Source organism: Triturus cristatus, chromosome 2_2 (genome assembly GCF_964204655.1).
Source record: "Triturus cristatus chromosome 2_2, aTriCri1.1, whole genome shotgun sequence".
NCBI lineage: Eukaryota > Metazoa > Chordata > Amphibia > Caudata > Salamandridae > Triturus > Triturus cristatus.
Genome location: NC_140582.1, coordinates 967,869,993 through 967,885,894, shown reverse-complemented (window position 1 = coordinate 967,885,894; position 15,902 = coordinate 967,869,993). Strand labels below are relative to the sequence as shown.

Sequence of the window (15,902 nt, the reverse complement as noted above, 5' to 3'; positions counted from 1 at the left end):
GCTCAGGTTCTCTAGGTGGGCGGTGGTGTTGGGGTCGTGGTGGTTATCCAGGTGGAAGTTTAGTTCTCCAACTAGTATGTAGTCTGTGGAGGCGAGTGCGTGGAATGTGATGAGGTCAGCAATGACATTGGTGAATGCAGCCAGGCAGTCTGTAGGCGAGGGTTCCGCGGAGCGTTATTCTGGGGTTGGTCTGGAAGTGGATGTGTTCCATGGGGGCGAGGCGTCGTCCAAGTCAGTGGTTGTCATGCGGAGGGAGCTTTTGTGGATGCTGACGAGTGGGGCAGGTGGAGCAGTCTTTCTTCAGGATCTTGCATTTGATCATTATTGGATATAAAAAAAAACTCAACCTTCATTACATTTTGGCATGCGAAACCTGTCGAAAGATAATGGGAGAGAAAAACAGGGTATTTACTGTATCATTCAGATTATGGTACTTTAAACACCAAGATCTGGATGCTATTCTCCACAAACTAGCAATAAGTGTTATTTATCACAACCAATATTTAAAGTACCCTGTGGTAAAATTATTTATCAGGTGCTTAAATGGGTAAACGCGTAATCAGGCCATCCGTCTAAATATCTTAGTCTCTCTTAAATATATTGGGGTCCTGATTTATAAAGGTACTGTTAAGAGTGCGGAATCTTGTACTTGGGCGGAATTTCCGCACTGTGAACTGCAGTGTGGAGATTCTGCACAGTTTACGGAGACTCTGTCCCAAGTACAGTGATTAAGCCCCGAGTGCGAAGGCTCCTCTACGAATGCCGAGACTCTGCATGCTTGACTTTACTGCACGTAAGTACCTTCGTGAATCGGGCTGTACATTCTTGGAGAATATGTTTTCTAGATTTTTTGCAATAAATTTAGTTTATTTAGTGTATAATAAATGTTTTATAGATAAGCAGAACACATTACGTTTAATTTCTTTTTTCTTGTTTAAGGTATACGAAATGATGACTATTACCTTGCTGGCCAAGCCCTGGCTGTTTCCCTAATTCACGGGGGGCCTGCTCCAAATTTTGTGTCTCCTGTTTTGTATCGATGTTTAGGTTCTGATGAAAAAAATGTGAATTGCAGTTTGGTAGATGAGGTAGATCCAGATACACGATACATGTTGCAAGAGGTAAGCAATAGATACTAAACATTTGTGCTGATGAATCTTTACCAATTTTTATTATTTTGTTTTCACTTAGTTGAGGGTCTGTTAGACAAAAACATGCAAATCATTTGGGTTTAATTTTGTGGTTAATAGTTATTTATGTATCTTGGATTTATGTATAATTGCCATATGTACTATAAAGGAATATGAAAAGAAATGACACTCATCTATTTGACATGGAATTGGGTCAATCCTGAATGTCTATTCCCGGGCCTCCACACTTTTTTAAAGTTTCCAGAGCAACCTCTACGTATTTGCTACTCTCTCACCTGCCATACACAAATCCACATTCTTGCACCAGTGATCAATCAAGAACATCCTACTATTAACCCAATTTTGATCTCTATGTCTTGGTGATACCACCAAATCAAAAGTATGTGATATGTTCTTGATATGTCAGAGTCTTCATATTACAAGACGACAAAGTTTCAGGCACATAACTACAGTCATACCATCTACCACTTGTAGTTGCCCCATGAGACTCCCCTGGAATTGCTACAGTTTTTCAACACTGACTAATAACATAATAGAAGGGTCCTTCCTGACCATGTTTCTGCAAACAATGTGTTATAGGAGAGGACCTAAATATCTGTATTCTGGATTAATACACTCAGTGTGGAATTTTGCAATTGAAGTAACAGAAAACCTACTGCCAAACACTTTCAGGTACATTAGGCCATTTTGCCAGTCATCTTTGTCTAATTCTCTCGCACTCTTTCCCAGTTGGTGTTCCATTCAGCGAGAGAGTGTAGCTAGTGTAAAACTACAGAGGCATTAACTACAGTAGCAGTTGATACTGTTTTAGTCCATTGTCTTTTAAACCTTTATAAACATTAAACCTACTGAACAAATATGTTTATTTAGCAGATGGCCAAGACAAATTATTCTGCATCATCATGGTTTAATTACAGTTTTTTTTGTTACAGTTAAAATGTTTTTTGTTTCTATTTAATCAAAATATCACAATCTTAATTTTTCCATAGATTGAGGATGCTTCGTCTCTTGAAACTCTTCAAGGATTGATAAAAAAAAACAGCACAATTCTAAGTGTAGCAGGTTGTTTCCGTCCATTAAAATCTCTGAATGACAAAAAAGAACTATTGGAAGATATCATCAATTGGTACATTGTGGGGTTGACTGTTCCTTCACTAGTTAGGTACAGTGATATTTATGTGCATATGCATTATAAAACAATATAATTTTGACTTTGCAATACATGTATGTCTATTTTTAAAAAGTAGTTACTGTAAATCACTGTACATCCTAATGGTATCATACATATTCACACTGTCAGAAATGTCCCAGTGACAGAATGTGAAATCAAGCACATCATGGTTCTCAAATATATTTTTAATTTAGTTTGTTTCAGTTTTTTATTGGCATTTTACATTACAACTTGTGCAGTCCTTCCTCTAGGGGGCATAAATAGAAGGCTAACAAAAATTACAGGAATCCCAACAATCCTATAGGTTCAGCCCATGCAACACAAATCAAAATAGAGAAAACAAACAAGAAGAATTAAAAAAAGAAAGGCCTTCCCACCGCCCCAACTTCCCCAAATAGAAATTGCACAAAAAATTATGCAACAACTACCTTCCCTTCATAGTCACAATGGGCATCAGCATAAACAGCAGAACATCAGAGGAATTGGACTTCTCATATTCAAGTCTTGGCAGCCCAAAAGGAGTTCTAAAAATGTAACAGATTCAGGGCTTGCATGTGTGTGGGATAGAAAAGTAATGGCAGCCCCGTGAATAAAAACTTGATCAGCAGGCCACACATTTCCTCAACGTTTTTAAATGCATCCACCAGGACAATCAACAGTCTCACGGTTGTCCGAATAGTCTGAGATGTCACATTGACACTGGTGGAGGGTCCACTTCATTCCGATCCGCCGCCGTGTTGTTTTATCTGTCCCCAAACAATTCCACATATTCAATTGATCAGCAATTGTTTGATATTTTAACAAGTTACAGCATAGTCCCAACAAAGCAAAACCTGGTCTATCCAAGTATTACTTTAAATTCTGTAATGATTTCGAGGAACGGGGGACATGATGAGTTTCCCACCATATGAGTTTAAAGCCTCATAATAATCCACAAACTCCCCACAAAGAGTGTTGCCCTATTTTTCAAACTTAGGAGGATATAGATCTCAATCAAATATCACATTCTAATGAGCTTCCCTTCCTGCTAGCGTGTGCAAGATTGTTTGGGAATTGCGCCATTGGGTACACCGGTGCAATACCATCTAAGGCCCTCAATGTTATCTTAAAATGCTTGCAGAGGCAGAGTATGAGTTGGGACCGAGGTAAGTAGCATATTATTTAGAAATGTGATCCTAACCATAAGCCCTCCTGCACAGACATTTTAACTGGAAGGAGATCTTTAAATCTCTGGAAGCTGTTTATTTGTTCAGGGTTTGAGAGACCAATTAGATCATCGAGTGTAGCAGCCCCTCTCTCCCACCGGTTTTTAAAGGGACCTGGTTCTAGTGCAGGTTTAAATGATGTATTAAAATCAATGGCGTGGTTGGAGAGTGGAATGTTGTCAATGCAGATTTCTTAATAACCATGTCTAGACTGTGAAAGTTGTCTTTGTGGGGGTGCTTAAGTAAGCCTTCAAGGGTTGATCAGATTTTGACTTCCAGAGCAGGTCCCAAATGTAGCATCCTATCACAAACCTATCCATATGTGGCCAATGCTTCTTTGTTTCTCAGAGCAACCAGTATACTATCGCCCGCATTTGGGCTACCCTGTAGTATAAGGGCAAGTCCGGGTAGGGCAAGTCACCCCCCATGGTTCGATAGTCATGTATGTTTATCGGAGAGTGTAGCCCTTTCTGCCTGCGAAATAAACCAACTGTTCAACTGATTAAGGGAGGCCAACAGTTTCCTGCAGACCATTATAGCGAGTGCCTGGAAAAGAAAGAGAACTAGAGAAACAAGTTTATCTTAATGGAATTGAGCCTCCACAATGAAGATAGGTAAAGAGAGGACCACCTCCGATAGTCCTCTCATATAACCTGAAGAAGCGGTGGAAAGTTAGCTTTGTAAAGGTCCTCAATCTTAGGAGTTAATATAACACCCAGGTATGTGCCTGCCTTATTTGTCCATTGGTACTGGGTGTTTAGTGGTAGTTCCACAACCTTTCCGCAAGATAGTGTAGGCCTGAAAATTCTTGACTTTGCTGTGTTTTCAATGAAGCCTGATACTCCCTCAAAGCGAGTAAGAAGGTGTTGAATTCAAGGGAAAAATCTTGAGGGATCAGTAAATGATTAGAGGACATCATCAGCGAACAAGAATGCTTTATGAAACTCCTACCCAAAGGTTATGCTTCCGACCTCCTTGTCGGCTCTAATGTGCTTCACAGGGTTCTATGCTAAGAGCATAAAGAAGCAGTGAGAGTGGGTAGCCCTTCTTTGTCTCTCTACCCATTGGTCCCCTCTCTTTCTTCTGCAATTCACTAGGATGTGTGACGTAGGATTATTGTAATTCAGCCAAACCAGTGCTGTAAATCTGGGACCAAACCTCTCTATAGTCCTCATGAGGAAGACCCAGTCCACCCAGTCGAAAGCTTTCTCGTGTCCAAGGCCACTATATGACCAGGATCTTATTTATGTTGACATTTTCCAGCAGCTGTTATCATATGTCTGTCTTAATTAGAAAAATACTGACTGGGCTGTGAAACAGTGCTAGTCAGCTTTACTGCTGGAATTCAAGATCAAAGTTTAACATCAAGATTTAACAAGGGTATCGGTCTGTAGGAAGCAGAGCTGGTGAGATTTCTTTGGTTAAGGTGTTACTATAATTAGGGCTTCACTCATTGTTTTTGAAAGTTTTCTATTTTGTGGGATACTATTAAATAAGGTTGTGAAGTCTGGTACCAACACCGCTGAGTATGTCTTAAAGAAATCACTTGTAATGCATTTTTTTATTTTATAAACTTTTTATTGCATTTTAACACCAACCAAAGACCGATACATACAAGGTAAAGTCACTGTAAAAAATCCCCCCTCCAGTACATACATGCATTGTCATAGTGCCGTTCACCCCGTGGTGTAGTGGGGGTCCACAAAGAGCAATAGTAATTATACGTTCCCCAGGCAATAATAAGAGACCCAAGTGTACATAAAAGACAAACAGATAGCAACAGGGAGCGGGGGATGGAGAGATCGAGAACGCCACTCCATAGAGGGAGAAGCCAGCACCTCCACCATCAACTGGGCCATCAGCAACGGTCTCTCTCTCCGGAGTTCCACTGTAGGGGAGATGCAGATGTCCCCTCTGTACTTATTCCATTTCCCCCACTTCTGGTCCTATTTCTTGGGGCAATCTTGTCCTTTGAATATGGACTTTGCAGCCACCATGGTGGTATCCATGTCTTTTGCCCAGTCAACCAGGCACAGGACCGTCGCCACCCCCCAGTGTCGTGCGATAGTCCGCTTGGCTATAACAAAGCCCATGGAGGCCCATGTCTGTTCAGCCTGTGTGAGATCGGCCACCCCCCAAATATTAAGTAAGCAGAGTTGGGGGGATAACTCAGGGATTTGCCTCCCGCCCTCTCAAGTTGACGACCGATTGTCACCCAGTAGACTTGAATATGTGGGCAGTCCCATAAGATGTGAAAAAAAGTACCCTCCTGATTGCAATGCAGGAGCCAGAGTGGATCGGGGCGTCTGCCAAGCCTGAACAGTTGTTTGGCATCAAAATATGCTCGGTGGAGGATCTTGAGCTGGAGAAGTTGCATGGGGATGGCTATTTCTCGGGGTGAAGCTAGAGCGTCCCGCCACATGTCATTCTCCATCTCTCCCACATCTCTCTCCCACCCCTCTCTAAGTTTCAACATTGGGTCGGGGCGATTGTTGACCAGCTTCTTGTAGGTGAGTGAGATGGCCTTATGGTCCATGGGATCCAACAACAGGCGGTCTTCCAGAGGGGACAAGTCAGGGAGAGGACTATCCCTTGGCAGGGCGGAGGACACCGCATCATGAATTTGCAGGTACCTGAACGTCTCCGATGGAGCTAGCTGATATTTGGCCTGGAGCTTCGGAAACAATGCTAGTCTCCCCTTAACCCAGATGTACCGAACCATGGAGATACCGATTAAATCCCACTTGTCAAACCCTGGACAACTGCTGAGATGACCTAAAATATCGGGCTCCCATAGGGGGGTCACCTTTGTCAGGCGCTTGCGCCATCCTAATTTTCTGGTAACTTCATGCCAAATCTTGACCGTGCGCGCCATGGGGCCTGTTAAGTTAAGCTTGCTGGGGTTGGCGTAGAGTGCTCTGTTGTACCTGCCTCGTCCCAGGAGCCAATAATCCGTACGGAAATTGAGCTCATCGTGAGACTCAAACACCCAGCAATTGACTACAACCAACTGGGACGCCTGGTAATATAGTCTGAGATCCGGTAAACCGATGCCCCCGTCATACCAGCCCATGGTGAGGTTGTTCATTGCGATGCGCGGCTTACAACCCTCCCATAGCAGTCCCTGCAATACCTCGTCAATTTGGGAAAAATAAGAATCTGGGATCGGGATATGGGTATTCTGTAGGGCATAGAGAAAGCGCGGGAGTGCTTACATTTTGAACAGGGACGCACGTCCAAGAATAGTGAGAGGGAGAGAGCTATATTTGAGTGGATTTGAAGCGCTGGAGAGGTCCGAGTAAGTTGTGTTAGAAAAAGAGGTTGAGGTCAGGAGGGACGAAAATGCCCAAGTATCGGAAACCCCTTGGGGCAACCGGGATATTAAAGCCCAGAGGACTCGCTGGGGGGGGTAACCCCATAGCGCATACATATGGGACTTAGACCAGTTTATCTGATACCCAGAGTGGGTGCAGAAAATGTGAAAAATATGGAGCACCCGTCGCAGCGACCGCTCAGGGGAGGCCAAGTATAAGCAGATATCATCGGCATACAGCGAGATGCGATCCTCGTGACATGCCGTCCATTTAAGCCCCGTATCTCCGGATCACCCCGAACCCACACCGCAAGTGGTTCCAAGACAAGGGCGAAAAGTAGTGGTGACAAGGGGCAGCCTTGCCTCGTGCCCCGATGAAGCGAGAAAGTGGCAGAGCGATGATTATGAGCCGTAGGGTGAGTGTACAATAGCCGAATCCTACGAATAAGTTTAGGATTTTGCTCCGATCCGGAAATACACACGACGGAGGGAAAACAGCGGAATATAGATCCGCTGCAAACAAGAAAAGGATTTTAGCCTCGTGGTGTGGGAACTTCTGACTAAATTTAAAGGAAGAAGCAATTCATAGCAAAGAAGCCCCCCAAAATCACGTAAAGATAAGGTGTAACACGCTACCCAGTAAACTGCGAAGGCAGTAGAAGGAAAGTTTGTGCAAATCTCTCTATCTAGAGAGCCAGGAGCACACATAAACGTCACCCTATCCAAAGGAAAAACACTAATTGTGGTAGGAGACAGAATTATGTGGTCTTGACAAAGATGGTATTATCAGTTTAAGCCATCGAAACGCGGCGACGCTGTGGACAAGCACAATCAAAGGACCAATACAGATAAACAATATACTGATTCATCCATGTATAATAAGCTGTATTTTAGAGTTCATTGTGATGTGCATCTGTAAAGAAGAAGAATTGGATCTTACATTTTGTGTCTGTCTCCATGTTATGCTGGTCATAATCGTATTATACTGTTTTATGTGATTGGGATTGAACTGATATGTACTGTATGAGGTTTTTAACAATTTGATTTGATGTACCATAAAATGTCTTGCGATTTTGTATGTTTTATAATGAGAAACATGTTTTTTAATAAAAGAATTTCACATAGAAACCCCCCCCCTTCTTTTGACATAATACTTTATGCTCTTCAATTTGTTGAATCAAGGGAATTCTCTCTTTTTTCCGAAACCCAGACGGGCCAAGACAGCGAAGAGAAAGTCCCACTCAATGGTGTTGAAAGCCATTGAGGCATCCAACGACAAAAGAATCGCGTCTTCCTCGATGGTGTGAAGTCTGCAGAGGACCCCGTGTACCCGACGTACGTTCCGGGCCGTGTTCCTCCCCAGCATAAACCTGGATTAGTCTGGATGGACCAGGTCAGCAATATAGTGGAGGAGGCGATTCGCGAGGAGTTTTGCCAGAATCTTAGCCTCAACTGTCAAAAGGGATATGGGGCAATACGATTTGCACTCCTCGACAGGCTTGCCCGGCTTATGTCTGACCACAATAGCGGCAGTGCGGATCTCTACGGGCAGAACGCCCGACTCAAAGCATTCAGCGTATAGATTTAGCAAATGGGGAGCCAATAGTGTTGGCATAGGCTTGAATAGCTCGATGGGAAGCCCGTTAGGGCCAATGGCCTTCCCGGAGCGGACATCTTGTATTGCCTTTTGAACCTCCGCCACCATGATGTCTGCCTCCAAGGTCTCACTGTCTTGCAGAGAAATAGTAGGAATATCGAGCGCAACCAAAAGGTCAGCGGACAAGGAGGCCTGAGACGTGGGAGAACTAGTGTATACCTCCTCGTAATAACTAGCAAATATGTCAGCTATGTGTTGGGGATCGGTAACAATGGTACCCTCCGAGCTCGCTATCACGCGGACACATCGAGCAGCCTGTTCCCGTCGCTCAAGCCACGCCAAAAGCTTACCTGTCCGTTCCCCCTGCCCATAAAGACTGTGTCGGGAGGCTAGCGAACGCGTCGCCCCATCTTCAAAGAGAAGCTGAAGGTAGTCCTGCCTCTTGAGTGCAAGACTGTGACGAGTGACGAGGTCGGGATCCCGAGCGACCGACTCCTCCAAACTCGAGACCTCAGCCTCCAATTCCAATACTCTCTTGGTGCGCTCAGCTCTGTGTCCCACCATGAGCGACAAAGCCCTGCTCTTAATGACCGCCCCAAAGGCCCCCCACAACATCACTGCGGATTCGACTGAGCCAACATTTTCTGTGAAATAATATTCAGTGTCCTTACGGAGAGCGTCCCTGATATGTGGAATTTTCAATGCCCATGGGTGTACGGAAATGGAGCAGGGGCGTCCCCCACTGCGAGAACCCAGAGTCGCCAGGACGGGGGAGTGGTCGTAAATATCCCACGGGCCAGGCAACCGGACCTCGTGAAAAGCTGAACATCTTGGGCATGAGTGAAAAGATAATCGATCCTCGACTGACTGCCATGTACCCCGGATTGGAACGTAAAGCGGGTGTATGACGGGTTGAACCACCGCCAGACATCCACCACCCCCAAAGCATTCGCAAACTCAGACAATTGTGATCTCCTCGATGGGTCCCCTCGGGGCGGAAGGCGGTCTAGAGAACCATCCATCATGAGATTGAAATCCCCTCCCAACACCAACACCCTGAGTGGCAGGTCCAGTAGCAGGGTCCCGAAGTCACGTAGCGTCAGGCGCTGCAGTCCTGGGGGGGCATAAACAGAGATGACGTTAACAATGCGCCCTTGCCAGGAGCCCGAAACCACAGCGTACCTGCCCTGGGGGTCAGTCCAGGAGTTAAGAATGATGTAGGGACAACGCCTCCGAAGCAAAACCCCCACCCCCTGGAGCACGATGTAAAGCCGGAGTGGACAACCATTTTGTACCCTTTCCTGTTCAGAGCGCTACAAGAGGTCCCAATCAGGTGCGTCTCCTGTAATAACACCAGGTCAAGCTCGTTATGCTTAACGTACTGCAACACAATGCCCCTCTTAATTTTGTCACCCAATACATTAACATTCCAAGTGGACATATTAAGCGTCAGACCGCGTGTCATCTCAATCGCCAGGTGAGAATCGAGCAGTGACAGATAGTCAAGCAGGGGTGTGAACAGCCTAGGTGGATGCCCCTTACGTCAATGACAAATGAATGGAGCATGAGAGAGGAGAGGTGAACAATATTGTGTACCGGTGTAGAACAAAACAAAAACAGAAACACCCCGAAACCCCCCCACCCTCCCCACATCCCCAACGTATCCTCCCCAAACCCCCCCACCCTGCCTCCCTGCTCGGCGGTAACACAACCTCCCATCCCCCAAACTAGCAGAGTGCCTATCGCCCACCCTTCCAAAAACTTACTGGACCATATGGCCAAGCCAAGCACACCTCCCCAAAGAATCAAATTCTGTCCCAAAATTAAATCAGAATAGCCAGACATGTTTCTAGTAGGAGTATTGATAAGGGCCAAACACACATCCCACATCCCCATACATGAGCATCAAGGAGACAGGAAAGGCTCAAAGAGTTCAGACTAACTAGAACAGCTATGACAGTCCCTATCCGGTTAAAGGGCGTCAGATGCAATATGAGCGGGTAGATCAGACCCCATTTAGAGTCATTACACCCCCCAAAGGAGTACAGACCATTTACTCAACACCAGCCGCGGCATCCAGCAAGTCCGCCTGCGGCGAGCCACCACTGGAAGCCCGGGCATCATCGTCCATCCTCGCACCCCAGGCATGGTGGCTGCCATCCCTCAAGCCAGTCCCAGGTTTCCTCCGGTGTGGTGAAGAACCAGGATTTCCCTTCCGATTCCACCTTTCACCTGGCCGGGAACATCATCCATACTTCACATCCTTATCTCAGAGCGCCTTCTTGACTTCCAGGAAACTGCGTCGCTGCCGCTGCACCTTGATGGTGAAGTCTGAAAAAAAAGTGATGCGGCTGTTCTGGAATTCCACTGGCGGGGCCGAGCGGGCACATTGCAGGATAACATTCCTGTCGCGGTAGTTAAAGATCCGCACAAGGAGCGGTCGTGGGAGAGCTCCAGGTCTCGGTCGGCCCCCGGGCACCCTGTGCGCCCGCTCCACCGAAAAAAGTTGGAGAGCCCACGTGGCTTAAGATGGTTAGTGATCAAGTCTTCCACGAAGAGGACTGCAGATGGCCCCTCCATGCGTTCCGGCACTCCAATTATGCAGACGTTGTTGCGCCTGGAGCGCCCTTCGTAGTCATCCAACTATGCCTCAAACGTTGTGGCATGTGTTTGCAGGTCCTCCACCTTCTTCTGCAGCTCGGACGCATCTTCCGCCAGGGAGGTCGCCTTGATTTCGACGTCTTTCAATCAGGAGTTCATGGTGCGCATATCCTCCCTGATGAGGGACACCTCGGTGGAGACGATGTCTATCTGTGACTCCAGGGACGTGCGGACGGTAGTAATGGCATCAAGAATGTCCTGTAACATCTGGTTCTTTTTCTTACCTCCAGGCTCAGATCTGTCGGACGTGGCGGTCCCTCCTTTTGGGCTAGAGCCGGGACCTCCGTCCTATGCTAATTTAGTTAGTTTGGTCAGGAGGGCTGCTTTTGAGCTGTGACCCCCCGCCATTTTGGGTGCAGGTCTTCCATACCACACCCCCTGACGTGAATAACAGCCCGTAATGGCTGGGAACAAAGTGACTGGTACTCTGCCTTCGCGCTAGTTGGTCCATTTGAAATGGGGTTTGGTCGCTAATGCCACTCTGCGACGTCTCTCCAGCCCCAGAGCGTGTGCAAGCCAACGTCCGGGCCGCACAAGGTATGCACCGCGGCCACGCACCAGCGGTAGCTCCGGGGGAGATGAGGTCAACACGACAGGAGCTGTTCAGCAGCAGCCAATGGACACTGATCGCAGCATGATTTTGCCAAACAGTCACGGCGAGTTCCCCAGCACCTCAACTCACTCTCCAGTCACGCAGTGGGCTCCAGGCCAGAGAGAGGCGTGCAACACCAGCCACTGCCCAACTGGCACGGGCATGCAGCACAGGCTGGGATCAATGCCGCTGGTCACGGTTCCGACTCCTCACCACTTCGGTTGCATGGGGCCACGCGAGGTCCCCAAGGAAATCGGGAGCACGGCCCAGCGTCGCACCGCACCCCCAGCCGGCTCAAGGCAGGGCACCCACCTCACTCCGCTCTCTCCACGGCCACGATGATGGGGGCCACAGCTGGCGCTTCCGCCGATATTGCCCAGATGCTCCCACATGCCTCTCCGGACTCCAGGCCGCCTCAGTCAAAGGATCTTCAGCGCCACACACACGGCCCGGTGAGGGTCGCAGCGAGCAGTAGCCGCAGTTCAGGGTCTCACGCCAGTCTTAGTAAGGGAGTCTCCAATGTTCCTCAGCCCTCCAGTTGCGTCGAGGGTCTCCGCCACCGAAAGTGCTCCCTGCCGGCTGGCTGCACGGCCGCTCACGCGGTCTGTTGTCGCAGTTAGCGTTGCCAAGTCACCGCAGCCTCGTCCGGACCGCAATTGGCATCAGTCGGCAGCTTGGCCCCTCTGGAGACTAACTGTGGCAATTTCGCTGCAGTTGGGGGAGTAATGAGCGGATAGTTAATTGGATGTAGAGCTCGGTCGGCGGAGCCGACAGATTAGGCGGCCATCTTGGTGCTCGGCTTGGCCACGCCCCCCGGTCATGTGCATTTTAAGCTCTTTAATTGCCTTAATAGGTGGCAAGCGGTTCTATATTTGAAGACAGGTGTGTTAACTCTCCACTGATTAGCTATCCCTTGTCGGTCCGCAATCTCAGGGAGTTCAGCGTACAAAACGGATCCCAGTCTGTGCTTGTGTTTAAGGGGAAGCCCTTGCTCCAGCACCAGAAGCAGATGTCTTCATTAAAATGTGTACGTTCTGTTTACAGGGGAGCATCAGGCAGGCACGAATTTGTAGATTTAATTCAGGGCAATCACTGTGCCATGCTGTCTTGCCTCATCACAACATCTTTGCTCAGCCAATTCGGGTCACTACTGATCCCAGCCATGCTAAATATCTGTCCCCTCAATCCACCAAGCGTCTCTAATGAGCAACAGGCTCTCCCCTGCATACTGCCTCAGAGAGCCTTCTGCATTACTCAGCCACAGGGTGCCATCTTACCAGGGTCGGAGATAGGCAGCCTACAGCTGAGGTATTTTCACCTTGTCCCCCCTTCCAGCAGTAGACAGGGTGACTAACTATCACTTGTCAGCAGAATGAAGGCCAGGTATTAAGGTGCTGTCCATGCTCTGGCTGCATTATAATGTTGCTTAGTGAGGCACTCTCTCTGTGGCGGCCGCCATTTTTAATACGATATGGTGTGTCCTGCTCCGGTTCTTCACCATCAATGTGTCATCGTTCTCGATCCAGATACATTCACGAACCCTTTGCTTTTGCCAATCCTTGATGGAGTCAGTTCAAACGCTGGTAGTCTTAGTCGCTTCCCAAAAACATGCAGATGAGTTTAGGCCCACAGAGGCTCATGTTCATTTGGCTAAAATGCCAAACCCATCCCTTCGAATTTACTTTGATTTAATTTCAATTATATGGTTAAAATACTATAAAATCTGTGTTGATTATTTTGAATGCTTCTCTACTAACCAAAAGTAAGATGTACATTTTTTATGGTCACAAACTGTCTGAGTGACTGTTTACAATATCATAAAACAGTCTGTAAAAGTTCCAAAAATGGTTTTGTGACTCCATACAAATTAGATATTTTGAAGGAGTGTATTGTAGGTGTCACTTCAAAAATACTGAATCAATATGAGATAATTCAACATTTTATGACTAAAATCATGTTTAAAGCATTGAGACATTATTGGCTCCTAAATAGAGGTAGCATTTTATTCACAAAAGGGAATACTCCATTACCTTTGTGAAAGTTAAAAAAAGGTTTGCTCTAGAGTAGACTGTGGGCTGAAGATCAACTGCTAAATCTCGAAGAGACTTTGAAAAAACTAACCCTTTTTATAACTTACCTGTTCCTTTAGTGAAAATGGGCTGCTATTTTTTTTAAAGTTTATTTTAGTTAAAGGTGATCAGAGACATGGTTTGACAGCTACATACTGTAATAAGTTGCAGTTTTCAATTTAACTCCTTAATAGTCATGATGTAGGTCGAATTAAGACCCACTCCAAAGTGGAATTTTAAAAACCAACATATAGATCAGAAAATCATAAATGTAATGATCACAAATTGTGACTAGTGTTTTGCTGCCAATGATTTGTGCAATTGCCCTAATAAGTGTTCATTGAGGCCATTCTCTAATGTTCAAAAACAGAATTTGCTATCGGTATCGCAGTGCTTGTTTGCCTCAAACATTTGCTTAGCAAACTCTGTAAGGTGTTCTATCAATCTAACGAGTATTTTCTTTATCCAACTGCAAAAATATCAATAAATAGAAGTTGTCTAGGTAATTCGATGCATAGCTAAGAATAGTAAATTTGCGCTTGCCTGTATATGGTTACCTTGACTATATTTTAGATTTCATCATTCTAGATAACATTTTTACAGTTTGTTGAAAAACATTTTTGGAAATACAACCCTTTCTACTCCTCATAAAGTAGATGGCTTATGAATTAAGAGTCAAAATCTATTCTTTGACTTCTACTGCCACCTCCAGCCCCCTACCTTCCAGGGAACTCCCACGGTTGATGTGAGCGTGAAGCCTGCAGACATCAACAGCTACAAATCACCTTGCCCAGGTGGTCTTTTCATCTAATGCATAAAATAACAATTTATTATGCAGGGTTGGCCAGGCCTTGCTAAAAGTCCAAGCACAGTATCTAAGGTCCCATTCACACTCTCCACCGGGTCAGCAGTTTGAAGTCAACAATTGGCAGCCAAAAAGCTCCGATAATCAACAGTTTGCCCTCTAATAATGTACTTGCTGGGTTTGGTTACGTTTTTTTTAAAAAAGCTGCAGGTCGTGTGCTACCTTGCTGCTAGAAAATCATCACAAGACCACAGGAGAAACAGAATTAGCCTTTGTCAGTGGTCTTCAACAGCTAGCTTCAGAATTTTCTATTTATACTGAACGTTTTACGAACAGTTTGAACATAGGGCACTGAAGGACCTTTAGATGCGTCATAGACATATATTAATTTTATAATAACTTTTACATTATAATTTGACCAATAGTCTGACTATTCATGGTTAGGTATTCTTTATTCTTTATTGCAGATTAAAGGAGGGGTTAACAACTCTGGAAGTACTTCAGGCCATGGAAATTCATAAACAACTTTGTGAAGAGGCATTCATTTTGATGGAACACGAAATCACCACTGATATCATTAATGGAATGTTTAACATTAAATTCAGTTCATCAGGCAGTAACCATCGGTTACAGGAAGAACACATCATTGGTTACTGGAGAGATTACCTCCAAGATTGTGAAGGCAAGTGAAATTGTTTCATTATGTTATAGCTCAACTATTGATGAGCCACATCTGTTGAAACTATAATTTAAACCAGCCTATTATGACAAACATGGTGTCAAAGACTTCCGAAAGATACTGTAGAGAAAGAGAGTTATGGAGGGACATACCAACCTGTTTTATTTGCACAGAGTAAAATCTATAATAAGAACAAAAGGATAATGCATCAAAAATTGCCTGCTTTATTTCAATCTTCATTTTGCACGATATGTCTATTATTAATGTTGTTCAAGCTTAATTGTAGTGTCCTGGGAGTAAAATGGTAGCTACCCCATTAGAATGATGCTTCATGTACTGCATCATGGAAAAGTAATACAAATCGATATGGAGCATGATTGGGTCTGCTGTGAGGGTCTCTAACAGAGTAAAGCCTTTGCACAGTGGAGATTGCAGCTACCTCCAGCCCCAAGCCTTTAAGATAAGGTTATTGGCTTATCGGCATTGTTTGTATAAACAGTGGTGTGTGTGTGTGAAGACTCAGAGAGAGTGTCAGATGCAGGTCTACCAGCATGGAATACCTATGCTTACTCCATGTTGAACAATGGGAAGACTTCTATTAAAGGAAGAGTAAGGCGAGCAGGATTGTGGAAATAGTAAAATACCCTCACACCAGATCT

The 15,902-nt window shown here is 45.5% G+C and overlaps 1 protein-coding gene across 1 annotated transcript; it reads left to right on the top strand.

Moving 5' to 3' along the window:
* The first annotated feature begins 1,109 nt into the window (after nucleotides 1-1,109).
* Nucleotides 1,110-15,382, top strand: LOC146863012 (G2/M phase-specific E3 ubiquitin-protein ligase-like). Its single transcript, XM_085643330.1, has 3 exons — nucleotides 1,110-1,121; nucleotides 2,141-2,313; nucleotides 15,032-15,382. Exons 1-3 carry the CDS (start codon nucleotides 1,110-1,112, stop codon nucleotides 15,252-15,254), a joined length of 408 nt encoding a protein of 135 aa, XP_085499456.1. The 3' UTR covers nucleotides 15,255-15,382.
* Nucleotides 15,383-15,902: the final 520 nt, after the last annotated feature.